Raw genomic sequence first — 14,387 nt, forward strand, 5'->3', positions numbered from 1 at the left:
TCGTGTGATTATTCTCTTCACATTTCATCAGTAAAAAAGCTTTTTATTCAGCTCAGCTACAGCAATAGCCCTGTGAGTTTGTCCATATTTGGGATTTCCTGCACGTCAAAAGTTTCTGTGCAAGAGCGCCCTCTGGTTTCGAGTATGATCATCACATCTATGAGAAATGCCTTCCTAATATCTCACAGATTCTCACATTAATTCAGATTTTACCTGTTGACAGCAGATCTCATAGCATAAAACCAAGAGATTAATTAAAACCAGGAGAAATTAATTTAGACCAGATTTTCTACAGATTTAATTATGAAGATTATTTTCTGGAATAATCAAATAAAATGCTTTGAAATTAAACCATATTTGCTGTCAAAAGTCACAAGCTCATTAAAATTTTTTATTTTTTTTTTAATAGTCAATTAACATTTTATCACATCAATGAACTTAGAATAGAAACCGTCACAGAAATGGATTCCGCTACAAATATTACAAACAATAAACTTTTAACCATTAAAACCATTTAAAAATGGTTTCTATTAGTGCGTTTTAGCACGTTCCTTTAGGATTTAGTGGTTTTACCACTCATAGAAGGAGACCAATTATAGAGACCAACAGGGTACATTATGTTTCCATTATAACCAGTAAAAGCATTACAAATTCTGTTGTTGTTGTTGTTTTTTCAGCAGGGATAAAAATGAATTACATATAAAAACAATAAATCTAAAATATTTTTTCAGATGTAGCCGTAATTTGATTGCCACTCATTTAACATGTAAATGTAATGAAATACAGTTAATTTATTTTGTATTTTAAATACGTGACTATGTATTCATTCCCTCGTTTTAAATAAAATAGAACGAGCCGTCTTGTCCTTTTTCATTACTCCTTTCCAAACAGTGTTTTCAATGAATTCTTACCCTTACCAAAAGTAGTATCCTTCAAGTTTATTTTATTAAGTATACTTGTAAATTTCAAGTATATTTTAAGTAGTATACTTTATGTAGTAAGTATACAAATATCAGTGTACTAGTAGCATACTCATAAGTGTACTAATCCAATACTCATTGGGACTAAATTGGCCCACTTTCTAGTATATAAAAGTATACTTTTAAGTATAATTTAAGCATAACAGTAGTAAACTCTGGGTACACAACTAGTTTACATCTATGTTTTTAGCTTGTACTGCAACTATACTAAAAGTGAACTTATAGGTATACTGATAGTTTACTAATTAAATACTTGTAGTAGCTTTTTAGTACACTGAAGTATAGTCTCAGTAAACTACTATAGTAGTTTTATACTGCAAGTATACTCGTAAGTTTTCTTTATTTGAACTTTACATCATACTTTAAGTGTACTACTATGTCCCTATTTAGGCATTAATTTGTATATATTTTGTCATATGAAACATACAAAACATCAAAAGAAAAAACAGAGTATCTGTTTGTAAATAAAAAACATTTTATTCTAGCTTCATGCATTCTTTTTTTAAACACTTGTTTCATAAATAAAACAAGTTTCATAAATAAAAAATAAACAACATTTTGAACAAAAAGCTTAAAAAGACTATGAATTGGATTCAGAACGATAATCAAAACATAGATGGACTCGATCAACACCCCAAAGCTTGACGGTCATTATTGCCTCTTCATTGGACGACATTATATTCCATAACGTTGCACAGTTTTGATGCTGTTTTATGTCTGATGATCACATTAGATATTGGCCGTTTCTCAAACGTAAGGCTGCATCCTCCGGAGGTCGCATTTGTGGGCTGCATACGTCATCAAGCCTGGTTTATTTCAGTTAACTGAGCATTACATTTGCAAGTCATAAGCATATTACAACAATTTACACTTAACTAAGAATAATGGTCAAATTTATAACTGTTAATATTCCAAAATAAGATCTTCTTTATGACGTATGCAGCCTTCCATTTGAGAAACGCCCTATATGTGACGCCCTTCGGAGTACTCATTTGAAGGATGTTACGTCACAGCGCCGCGACGAAGGCTGTCCAAATTCGTAGGATCCTTCAAATGCGGCCCACAAATACGTCCTCCTTTTCCCCGAATTGGAAGGATGGGTGTGGTGGATCCTTTCCCGTCCTACCTATCCCATAATTCTTTTCGGCAGAGCGTAATGGCGGACGAAGCGAGCGGTAGCGGAGTGGGAGAGGAGTTTCTCTGACAAAACAAGCTAAAGTGTATGCTTCGGCTCAATGAATTTGTAGGAGATTTTAGTAGAATACAACAAATAAAAATAGGCAATAATGGCTTACCTGGATGTGACTGTCTTGCAGTCTGATATAAAAAACTCTCCGACAACGAGCAAAGAAAGTATTTAATTTATTTAATTGCTTTATTTCTTCCAAAATAATTAAAATGAGGAGAATAACTCTTTGTTTGTCCATTTTCCCGCTTCTTGCTTGGCGCTGTCACGGTTGCTAGGCGACAGGATATGAGCAACGGGTAAGGGAGGGAACTGAAAGAAGGGTAGGCTGTCCAAATTCACAAACACCGACTTCCGGGTTTTGCGGACGTCGGAGGATCCCTCCTCCTTCAACCGGGTAGGAAGGATCCTAAGGAGGATGCAGACCCTCAATTTGGACACAGCCGTTGTTTCAGTTTCTTCTTCACTTGTGTTTTTTTGGGAATTCTGCACAGAAGATGAGTACTAGTGCCCCCTACCATATAACAACGACAACACAGATTCTCAGAGCACAAATACAGCTCAAATATATTTAGACTTTTTTTGAAGTATAAGTCAACTATAATTAAATGTAATTTAAAAAAAACTATATATTTCTGAGAAGTACATAAAGTAGACTAAAAGTGTACTTTCCTATTTTTAGTTTAATAGACGTATACTAATAACACACTTGAATAAACTTCTTTTTCGTCAGGGTATGGAAGTAGAGTTACACACTTAGTACCTTATTTACCACTACAGAGTCCATATTAGTACCTCAAAGGTACATACTAGTATATTTTGAAAAGGTGCTGCTCCTTGTGCCTTATTTCTGAGAGCGTAGAGTATCTGGTGAAGGTTTGAAATCCCTACTAATCTTTCACTATCTTTCTCCCTAGATGGACCTGATTTTCCAGAGTTATTAACCTGTTTAGACAATCCATGTTAAATTCCAGCTAGCTGACTAAAATCACAGCAACATTATTGTTGCTACAAGCAACAGTATAATGTAAATGTTACTTCTTCTTTTACACATTAGTGCACACTAACAGCATAAGAGGAAACTTCCTCTTCAGATATTTCCTCATTGTGCTGTGAAGACGCTTGTCTCGATGAGATCCTGAACACAGACGATCTGAAGCAGCATCACACTCTTCTGCTGGGATTGGGCTCTTCTGGAAACTGGACTTTAGAGAAATGATGCTCATCTTTGGACTGATGCTGCTGCTGCAAACTGCTGCATGTGAGTCACTTTCACATCAAACTCCTCTTATCATGCTGATCAATCAGATCGATCTCAGAAATAAAAATATAAAGTTAGCGTCTGCAGTGATCGGACAATAGAGTTTTCTGATCTTCTTGTCTGTGTATTAGTTGAGTATTATGTGTTTTGCTGCTTTTCACTTCTTACAGCTCTCTGTCTCTAACTCCCTTTTTCTCTCATTCAAATCCACTGTTCTTCTCTCTTCCCTCCGTGCTTTATACAGTTTCTTATGGATCTTTGTACTCAAAACTAAAACATAAAAAAAAAAACTATGTAGTTTTGTGTATTTTTGTGACTTCAGATTCTCCTACACAATGCAGTGAGTGGAATTGACTGTCACGAATATGTAAATGTTATACCTGATTTTACAATGTAATTTCAGTGGATAGTTGTACGTGTGCATTTGTCTCTGCTGTAAAGCAGTGCACACTTCTCACAGATGCTGTTCTGATTCACCTACTTGTACTACAGCCTGAATGTATGTGCATTGTGCACATTTTGAGGAGAAAAAGTATCTACATAATTTTGAGCGAGTAGCAAGAGTAGTAGCCAAACTTTGGGACAAACTACTTCAATTTGAATATATATATATATATATATATATATATAGGGTCTGTCACAATGCTCACAACTGTTGTCTTTGCACTTGACCACTTGTTTATTTTATGATGTATTTCCTGTATTTGGCTGAAGTGTTCAAGCGGGGCGTGAAGTCCACAAATACATTTTACACTCTGTAAAAACTTCTCTTGAATAAATGCATGTACATTTTTTACAGAGCTTGATCTAATACATTTTGTACATGTAATACTTTACACTTTGATATAAACTCTGAAGTATCTGTCCAGTAGTCCCTATGAATGATAACTTAATTGTGGTTCTTCTAATTAAGTGATAAAAAGCAGTTCTAAACATTTGACAAAATACACATCCATCTCTGTACCAATAAAAAGTGCAACACGTTCCATTTTACATAAATGATGTGTGATATCAAATTAAAAGAACTTGCACTGCAACGTTTTGATTGACCTCATGATTTCGGGGGGGGGGGGGGGGGGGGGGGGTGATGAATGATGGGATATGATTCATCTCAAATATGGCTTCGATGCAGTATTAGTGTGGATTTAGTTTGTGAGACCGCGTCTGCAACACGTATGAATATCTGTATACAACGCTGTACGTGTCTTCCGTAAGACTTGATGAATGTTTGTGTGATTTGTGTCTGATTGTAATTCATGATGAGAGATGATATTTATAACAGCACTAACACTCTGACTCTGTCTGTCGATGTTGGTTCATTTCATTTTGTGTGTGTTTTGTTCTTTAGGTCTGGATCGGTTCTGCACATTTGATCAACTATATTCGATCAAACAATGTTACGCAGCTCTGGGACACAAACTCAATCTGCAGATGGAGCTGAACCCTCCATATCAAGACCTTCGTTTGTATAAGACGTTAAATGATGGCAGTAGACAGCATGTTTTTAGCATAAATAAAAATAAAGAGTATGATTATGAATCCATCGGAGACATATCTGAGTTCTTAAAAAATGTGACTTTGATCATAAATAAACATGAATCCATCAGAAACAGATCTGAGTTCTTCGTTGATAATATGACTCTGACCATAAACAATGTGATCAGAGCAGATTCAGGGACTTACAGAGCAAATGTCATTGAGATAGATATGCTCACTGCCAGTGAACTTCAAGTGATTGTTGAAGGTATAAAAGCTCTCAGCAATATATTTTATTTTGGAAATGCCTTGAGATTGACGCCGATTATATGTTGAGCAAGAGTCATGTGACTGTGATGTGTCCCTCCCTCCAGCTCCTATTGGCTCAGTGGAAGTGTCATCCAGCTGCTCCTCCAATCAGACGTCAGTGTTCTGCTCCTCTGAGGGAGATCAGCTCTTCTACAGCTGGACTCTGAATGGAAAAATACTAGAGCAAGGACCAATGGTTGGAAACACTAGCATTGATCTGGATGAGGGAACTGATGGAAACATCATCTGCAGCGTGAAGAACCACGTCAGTCACGCACAGAAGACCATTAGACTCCAACCCTGTCCTGCTGGTGAGATTTTAATACATCAATGTCCTGATACTGTATATATAACAACCACAGCAACACCAATGATGTAAAACACTCAAGTCTCTTAATTCTTGAGAAATGTCATTAGTGTGTTTCATCTTGATCTCAGCAGTGAATTGTGTTGATATCAGTGTTCAGCAGCACACAGACATCAGGGCCGTTCTTCATACCTCGCTTTAATACATCAGAATCAGAATCAGAAAGAGCTTACAAGGAATTAGTTTTAGTGTCACAAGCTTCTAATACACAGAGACAACAACAACACACAGACAATAAAAATAAGATGATAATAAAATACACATATGTAAATATAAACAGAGTCAAGTCAATATTATTTGTATAGCGCTTTTAACAATGCAAATTGTGTCAAAGCAGCTTTACATCAGCTTGATATAAAGCTGGGTGGCTTTACATCAGCTTTACAGTATTTAGACGGGGAAATAGTGTGTCGAAATAGTGTCATTCTCCTCTGGCCAGACAAAATCAGCAGTTTAAATCTAGGCTAAAGTCAGATTGTGCAAAGGACTCATCTGGTTCCTGTGGTCTTGTCCCGATGGCTGTCTAAAAGACAGGGTCTTCACTGGGGATCAGTCTCTGGGGCTCATCTAGATGTCCGCTGGCGTTCAGGGCTGTAGACCATCTGATCTGGATACAGACTGGATCTGAGTGTCTACAGTGACCTCGGAATAAGAAAGAAACAGACTAATATTAGCGTAGATGCCATTCCTTTAACGATGTAACAAGTATGTCAGGTGTTTTGGGAAGTGTTCCCGGTTCCGGATGACCTAATTAATGCAACCTAATAATCCTTTAATCGATTTGAATTATAGAAATGCAATAGTGTATTATGTGTAAGCCAGGTTAAAGAGATGGGTCTTTAATCTAGATTTAAACTGACAGAGTGTGTCTGCTTCCCGAACAGTGTTAGGTAGATTGTTCCAGAGTTTGGGTGCTAAATAGGAAAACGATCTCCCGCCCCCAGTTGATTTTGATATTCTAGGTATTATCAAATGGACAGAGTTTTGAGATCTCAGCGGACGTGAAGGACTATAATGCGATAAGAGCTCACTCAAATACTGAGGTGCCAAACCATTCAGGGCTTTATAGGTAATTAGCAAGATCTTAAAATGTATACGATGTTTGATAGGGAGCCAGTGCAGTGTTGACAGAACCGGGCTAATGTGGTCATACTTCCTGGTTCTAGTAAGAACTCTAGCAGCTGGAGTTTGTTTATTAAACGTGCAGAGCAACCACCCAATAAACCATTACAATAATCTAGCCTTGAGGTCAGGGACGCATGAATTAATATTTCTGCATTTGACATTGAGAGCATAGGTCGTAATTTAGATATATTTTTAAGCAATGCAGTTTTACAAATGCTAGAAACATGTTTTTCGAAGGAAAGATTGCTATCACAAAGCACACCTATAGATTCCTAACTGATGATGAAGTATTTACAGAGCAGCCATCAAGTATTAGACAGTGATCTAGGTTATTACATGCAAAAGTTTTTTGTCCAATAATTAAAACCTCTGGTTTTCAGAATTTAGCAGCAAAAAATTGCTAGTCATCCAGTTTTTGATATCAACTATACATTCCATTAGTTTTGCAAATTGGTAAGTTTCATCGGGTCGTGAAGAAATATCGTGAAGAAATATCGTGAAGAGTATCATCAGCATAACAGTGAAAACTAACACCATATTTCCTAATGATATCTCCCAAGGGTAACATGTAAAGCGTGAAAAGTAAGGGGCCAAGTACTGAGCCTTGAGGTACTACTGCACTTGTGATTGGTATGATACCTCTTCATTTACTGCCACAAATTGATGGCGGTCAGATAAGTACGATTTGAACCATGCCAGTGCACTTCCTCTAATGCCAACATAATTTTCTAGTCCATTTAAAAGAATTGTGTGGTCGAGAGTGTCAAACGCGGTGCTAAGATCCAGTAGCACTAATAGAGAAATACAACCACGATCAGATGATAGAAGCAGGTCGTTTGTAACTCTAATGAGAGCAGTCTCAGTACTATGATATGATCTAAAACCTGACTGGAAATCCTCACATATAGCATTTTTCTCTAAGAAGGAATATAGTTGTGATGATACGACCCTTTCTAATATCTTTGACAGAAAAGGGAGATTCAAGATCGGTCTGTAATTAATTAATTCTTTGGGGTCAAGTTGTGTTTTTTTTAATGAGAGGCTTAATAGCAGCCAATTTTAAGGTTTTTGGGACATATCCTAATGACAATGATGAGTTAATAATATTCAGAAGAGGATCTATTACTTCTGGAAGCAGCTCCTTTAGGTGCTTAGATGGAACTTGGTCATGAAGGTGTTGTTTTCTGTCTAATTGTTGTTCATTGATTGATTGATTGATTGATTTTGTTTGTGTTGTTCAGTGTCTGTGGTGTTTGTGCTGGTCTGGTGTTTCCAGCTGATGGTTCTGTTTGGTCTGTTAGGAGCTTTTCACATCTACATGAGACACACGTCAGGTGAGAGACATTTATCATCATCATTACGTGACATGCAGATATTAAGAGTGTGAAGATGATGATGATGTAATGTTTTTAGGAAAGTAATGAGGATGAGACGATTTAGAGAAGGACTTGAACACACAGCAGAAGATTCATGAGAGCAGCAGCAGATCATCACATCTATGAGAAATTACTTCATATCCAGCTTTTACCTGTTGACAGCAGATCTTATAATATAAAACCAAGAGATGAATTAAATCCAGGAGAAATTAATTAGACCATATTTTTTTACAGTTTTAGTTATGAAGATTATTTTCTGGACATTTGTGTTTTGTATCAGTTTTATTGCTTTTTTTCTTTTTTTCTTTATGCTTTGAATAAACTAGGAGTATTTTTATTTAATTACTGTTCATCCAAACTCTTATATTTCTCTGAATCAGATCTGTCAGATTGTGAAGTCATTCTGTGTTTTTATTTTCATATTTCTGCTCTTGCTTTATTCTGATGTTCTGGTTGATTTCTCTTCATGTACAGTGTCTGTTTAGATGTTTTATCTGTTTGAAGCTCTTGATCCGTTTCAGTTTTGTAGTGTTTGTTGTTTTGCTGTCTGTGGTTGTGCTTCAATCTGCAGTTTTGTAGATGAATTTTAACATGTTTAACCACATTTGTGCATTTTAGATATGTGTCATTATAGAATATTGAGAACATGTAATTCTTTAGAAACTGTAATTGGGGTCATTCCTGAATAAAGTTAAATGAAAATAAAATGCTTTGAAATGAAAGCTTTGAAAAAAAATGTTTGTCACAAGCTCATAAAATGTTTATTTTTTTTTACATTTTATCACATCAATGAACTTAAACACACATCCCTACTGAAAAACAATAAAAACCATCATCATTAACCATTAAAAAACATTTAAAAAAATGGTTTCTTTTAGTGTGTTTTATCACGTTCCTTTAGGATTTAGTGGTTTTAACAAGCTACCAATAGAAGTTGACCAATTATCAGTAGAGACCAACAGGGTCCATTATGTTTCCGTTACAACCAATACAATTCCCATTATAACCAGTAAAACTATTGCACATTCTGAGAAGGTTTCTATTGTTTTTTTTTTAGCAGGGATAAAAACAAATTACATATAAAAACAATAAATCCAGACAGAAATCAGATTAATTTTAGTAAATGGATTCAGCTGTAACTCTTGTTTCCTGCTGCAGATGTCACTCATAACAAAGACGGCGTGTTTTATCCCAAGAGGTACTCACTGCAGAGTCAAATAACTTCCAGCTCCACTTCTCTGGACATCTAATGGGGTAGAGAGATAGAGTTCTGGGTAGGATTAGAGTGTGATTGCCAAATTCTTAATAAAAAGTTGTACTGTGAGGATGTGTTGCAAATGTTATTCTCCAATTCTGACTCTGAAGGGGAATATTTGCCTTTTGGAAATGACGATCGAGCTTCTCCCGGTACATCTTTTCCGCGCAATGGTGCCGCCGCGCAAGGCGCGATTGTTCACAAAGCACAAAAAAGTGATAATTTCAACACTTTGCCCAACAGGGATGGGGGGTGGCAGGTGTGGATGTGGTCTTAGTGTCAATAGGAGAGCTGTTGCTCTCTGATAATCGGCCAGATTGCGTCGTTTATTCTGAACGCGCACTCGCTCAAAGGGCCGCCGTACGGTGGCCGTGAGAGCTCAACGCGCTGCAACTTCAGAAAACACATGCAAATAGACAAAACACCAGCAAATCAAGAAAACATCTTCATCATTTTGACAACACATGCGCTGCAAATGAGAAACGATGCAAATGCTCACAACACATGCAAATTGAGAAACGCTGCAAATCCTCACAACACATGCAAATTAGGAAACGCTGCAAATCCTCACAACACATGCAAATTGAGAAACACTGCAAATCCTCACAACACATGCAAATTAAGAAACGCTGCAAATCCTCACAACACATGCAAATTAAGAAACGCTGCAAATCCTCACAACACATGCAAATTGAGAAACACTGCAAATCCTCACAACACATGCAAATTGAGAAACGCTGCAAATCCTCACAGCACATGCAAATTGAGAAACACTGCAAATCCTCACAACACATGCAAATTAAGAAACACTGCAAATCCTCACAACACATGCAAATTAAGAAACGCTGCAAATCCTCACAAAAATGTGCTGCATGGACCACAATGGAAATGTTTCAAGGGGACCCAAAAAAAGTGACGGACCAGCTGGGATTTGCTTATTGTGCAGTGGCTATTGGTTGAGTTGTTGGTGAACTGAAAGGTGAGTGTTTTTTTGTTGTTGTTGTTTATTTTAACACCCTGATTGCATGATTTCTTTGTCTTTTGGATATTATTAGATTAATAATTAATAATAGTGGTGGTGATGGCGCAGTGGATAAGACACATGCCTTTCGTGTGAGAGACCCGGGTTCGAATCCACTTTGAGACGCCAATGTGTCCCTGAGCAAGACACTTAACCCCTAGTTGCTCCAGAGGCGTGCGACCTCTGACATATATAGCAATTGTAAGTCGCTTTGGATAAAAGCGTCAGCTAAATGAATAAATGTAAATGTAAATGAATGTAAATGTAATAATGACAAATAAGACGATTAACGTTATTATGTAAGATGGCTAACTTATACTCAACTAAATATAATTTCAAGGTTAATGAAAATAAATTTGCAATGCTTCATTAATTGTTAAAACCAGGTCAAAATAAAAATGTCAGTAAGAATAATATTTAAAAATTTATTCAGGCTCTTTTAGTAGGCTAATGAAAGAAAGGACATTTGCATGTGTTGTGAGGATTTGCAGCGTTTATTAATTTGCATGTGTTGTGAGCATTTGCAACGTTTCTCAATTTGCATGTGTTGTGAGGATTTGCAGCGTTTCTTAATTTGCATGTGTTGTGAGGATTTGCAGCGTTTATTAATTTGCATGTGTTGTGAGCATTTGCAACGTTTCTCAATTTGCATGTGTTGTGAGCATTTGCAGCGTTTCTCATTTGCAGCGCATGTGTTGTCAAAATGATGAAGATGTTTTCTTGATTTGCTGGTGTTTTGTCTATTTGCATGTGTTTTCTGAAGTTGCAGCGCGTTGAGCTCTCTCGGCCACCGTACAAACTAGAGGTCAGAGCTGCAGTATTTGGTTCTGTATTAAAACATCAACACAGAATCACCTGCTTTCTCTCTGAACCACATCAACACAATTCACTGCTGAGATCAAGCTGAAACAAACTAGTGATGCTTTTCAAGAGTTAAGAGCCAAATTAAAAGAATTGCATTATTGGTTGCTGTGGTTTATATATATATATATGTATATATATATATATATATATATATATATATATATATATATATATATGTATATATATATATATATATGTAACATTCATGTATTAAAATCTCACCAGCAGGACAGGGTTGGAGTCTAATGGTCTTCTGTGTGTGACTGACGTGGTTCTTCACGCTGCAGATGATGTTTCCATCAGTTCTCTCATCCAGATCAATGCTGCTGTTTCCATCCATCGGTGGATCTCCATTCAGAGTCCAGCTGTAGAGGAGCTGATCCCCCTCAGAGGAGCAGAACACCCTCATCACCCCACTGGAGGAGCAGATGATTGACACTTCCACTGAGCCAATAGGAGCTGGAGGGAGGGACACATTACAGTCACATGACAAACACAGGAGAATCTTGTTACTATTACTGGAGTATGTCGTGTGTTTACTGTGTGCTACAGGAATAAAAACCTTCACAGAGACTCAACTGATTCATTTGCATGAGAGTGAGATCTTTGGAGAACATGAGATTGTAATGAGTCTGAAGAGAGAGTTTCTGTACCTTCAACAATCACTTGAAGATCTCCTCGAAATGTCTGTATGACCTGTGAGCTGTAAATTTCTAATCTGTAATTCCCCGAATCTGCTCTGATCACATGGTTTATTATCAGCATCCCATGAATGATGGTCACTTCTGGTCTGTTATTATAAAGATTACATTCAGTCTTCTTGATACTGCCATGCTGAAATCTACAAAATAGATCGTCTTTTGTGTTGTTTATTCTCTTTATCATTTGCAGTACATAATTACTAGCACCCAGCACCATAGGCAGATCGAGTCTGTGTCCCAGAGCTCCATAACAGGGATCAGACTGATCAAACCAGCAGAACCGATCAAGACCTGAAAAACAACACACACACACACACACACACACACACACACACACACACTTAAATGTGCATGAACATCACTCCCATCATGAAAATAACGTTACTAATAATGATCCAGATCAAAAACCAAATTAAATAGTGCAGAGCTTCTACATTCAAATCAAGCATATAGTGTTAGTTCTGGCAGGTCACGTTAGTCAAGCTCGCATCAGCTGATCCCCATCTACAGGAATACGACACCTATCTAAGCATCCATCTATCACCCATCTAAGGTCCCTCAGTATTATCAGCAGTTTTCGCATTGCTCAATAGCTATTACCCTCCTCCATCCCCAACTCCTCCTCAGGATTCATCCTTCTGATTCTCCTTTAAATCAGACTAATTCTAAAATGTGTACATAAAATGACTGAAATTTAACAATATGTGCAATACATTTATGTTGGTTCTGTTCTGTTTACCCTGGGGGGTTATCGCTGCTCTCGCAGGGAGCTCTTGCCCAGAACAGAAGCATACCACCAAAGCAAACTGTATGCTAATTGTCAATCGTCTTGACGATAGTGGTCCTGACAGAACCAACATTTTTATCATCAAATCAGTCAGTTATCAGTCAAGGAATGTTTTTTTATATTTTCTGATGTAGACTGACAAAATCAGCTGTTATACTTTTTCTGAGAAGTATATAATATCACTTTGATTTCATGGCTCTTGTTGTATGTGATTATAATATGACATTTTCTAATCAATCCCCAGCAATTAATCAAACAAGACGACCAGAAAAGATAGAAATTGATTTTAGACCAGGGGCTGCGATGTTACCAGAGTAAGGAGGACAAGAAGAGACAAAAAGAGGAACGACGCAAGAGGGCCAAAAGCAGAACTGGAAGATCAAAATATCTGTGTTAAGTTAAAAGATTCTGAAGTTAATGAGAAAGCAAGAATCTTTAAACAAAAGAATAACGAAGAATATGAGAGAGATGATTAATTTGAGTAGGTTTTCTACTGAATTGAAAATGTTAACAAATGATTTAGAGGTAATGGAACTTCAAACTCTTGTTGCAGAAGTATAAACGTTAAGATGTTATGTTTCCAGTATGTGCTGTATATGGAGAGCACGAATATGAATTACTTTGAGGTTATTAATAATGTGTTTATGAAGTTTGTTTAGCAAAGAAATGGTTGTTGTCAAGGAGATGCATTTTGCACGTTAAAATACACTTGCAGGATAGACCTTCTAGTCAAGACCAAGTCATGAGGTGTTATTCATGTTTGCTATATGAAGTGTAGGGTTTTTGTACATTTCTCCATAGTTTAAAATAATAATGAATATGCTATTTAGAAAAATGGAGAAGTTGTTATTTTGTATTTGAACTGTTGACTGAATTAGCACGGACACCGGGAACAGAGGATCCATTCATCGGAGAGGTGAGTATAGAAGGGTCTATTATGAGCCTGTCTTGAAAAGTAGGGACATGATTATAGGGTTTTAATTCCCTGTACCGGTATAACAATACTACACTCTTTAACACAGGAACTGTTTTACTTTTACTTTTAGTCATTTAGCAGACGCTTTTATCCAAAGCGACTTACAAATAAGAAAAAGTAACTAAAACTACAAGTTAACACTCTGTAAATACTCTATACACACACATTTAAGAAAATACAGAAAATAAAAAAAATTGACAAATGCATACAACAACATTTCAATAGTAAACATAAAGGAAAAAAATAAATAAAATAAAAATAAAAAGCGATACTAATATGCTTTGCCGGTGTCCTAGCCCGGTGGAGTCGCACGGTAGTTTTATTGTGATTTAAACGCTTCTATCTGACATATTGTAATTGCCACTGATACACACTAATAAGACCAGAGAACAGATCACTGCAGACCGTTTTGGGAAAACTCCCATTGTAATATTACACTGTTTTTATTTGAGAGATTCATAAGTAGCATGAGTTTGATGTGAAAGTGACTCACATGCAGCAGTTTGCAGCAGCAGCATCAGTCCAAAGATGAGCATCATTTCTCTAAAGTCCAGTTTCCAGAAGAGCTCAATCCCAGCAGAAGAGTGTGATGCTGCTTCAGTCACACAATCACTTCTCACTCTGACACTCAGCTGTGCTCACAATATAGTTATTAAACTACTGCACAGTTTCTGAGTGAGAAAAGGAAGTTGAGATCATTCAC

At 36.7% G+C, this 14,387-nt stretch overlaps 2 protein-coding genes across 3 annotated transcripts; one reads left to right on the top strand and one right to left on the bottom strand.

Annotated features, from left to right (window-relative positions):
* The first annotated feature begins 3,258 nt into the window (after positions 1 to 3,258).
* LOC306853070 (uncharacterized protein) lies at positions 3,259 to 8,938 on the top strand. Of its 2 annotated transcripts, none has more exons than XM_079390248.1 (5): positions 3,259 to 3,427; positions 4,776 to 5,171; positions 5,278 to 5,523; positions 7,946 to 8,038; positions 8,118 to 8,938. In XM_079390248.1, the coding sequence occupies exons 1-5, from the start codon at positions 3,382 to 3,384 to the stop codon at positions 8,123 to 8,125; spliced, it is 789 nt and encodes a 262-aa protein (XP_079246374.1). In that variant the 5' UTR covers positions 3,259 to 3,381; the 3' UTR covers positions 8,126 to 8,938. The 2 variants fall into 2 exon arrangements, with proteins under 2 accessions (XP_079246374.1, XP_079246375.1); XM_079390249.1 differs by having other exon boundaries at positions 3,274 to 3,427; positions 8,006 to 8,038; positions 8,118 to 8,802.
* LOC306853073 (uncharacterized protein) lies at positions 8,822 to 14,304 on the bottom strand. Its single transcript, XM_079390253.1, has 4 exons — positions 14,178 to 14,304; positions 11,874 to 12,212; positions 11,443 to 11,679; positions 8,822 to 9,326 (listed from the first exon to the last, which is right to left on the bottom strand). The coding sequence occupies exons 1-4, from the start codon at positions 14,221 to 14,223 to the stop codon at positions 9,283 to 9,285; spliced, it is 666 nt and encodes a 221-aa protein (XP_079246379.1). The 5' UTR covers positions 14,224 to 14,304; the 3' UTR covers positions 8,822 to 9,282.
* Between the last annotated feature and the right edge of the window lie 83 nt (positions 14,305 to 14,387).

The sequence above is a fragment of the Barbus barbus genome, assembly GCF_936440315.1.
Source record: "Barbus barbus genome assembly, chromosome: 33".
NCBI lineage: Eukaryota > Metazoa > Chordata > Actinopteri > Cypriniformes > Cyprinidae > Barbus > Barbus barbus.

Bases quoted from the DNA above. Each gene is read 5' to 3' on its own strand.
- LOC306853070 (XM_079390248.1), top strand. From the start codon at position 3,382: ATGATGCTCATCTTTGGACTGATGCTGCTGCTGCAAACTGCTGCAT. The intron at 5,172-5,277 runs GTATAAAAGCTC...CCCTCCCTCCAG, and splicing joins ACTTCAAGTGATTGTTGAAG to CTCCTATTGGCTCAGTGGAA. The intron at 5,524-7,945 runs GTGAGATTTTAA...TGTGTTGTTCAG, and splicing joins ACTCCAACCCTGTCCTGCTG to TGTCTGTGGTGTTTGTGCTG.
- LOC306853073 (XM_079390253.1), bottom strand. From the start codon at position 14,223: ATGATGCTCATCTTTGGACTGATGCTGCTGCTGCAAACTGCTGCAT. The intron at 12,213-14,177 runs GTGAGTCACTTT...GTTGTTTTTCAG, and splicing joins GCTGCTGCAAACTGCTGCAT to GTCTTGATCGGTTCTGCTGG. The intron at 11,680-11,873 runs GTACAGAAACTC...CCCTCCCTCCAG, and splicing joins TCTTCAAGTGATTGTTGAAG to CTCCTATTGGCTCAGTGGAA.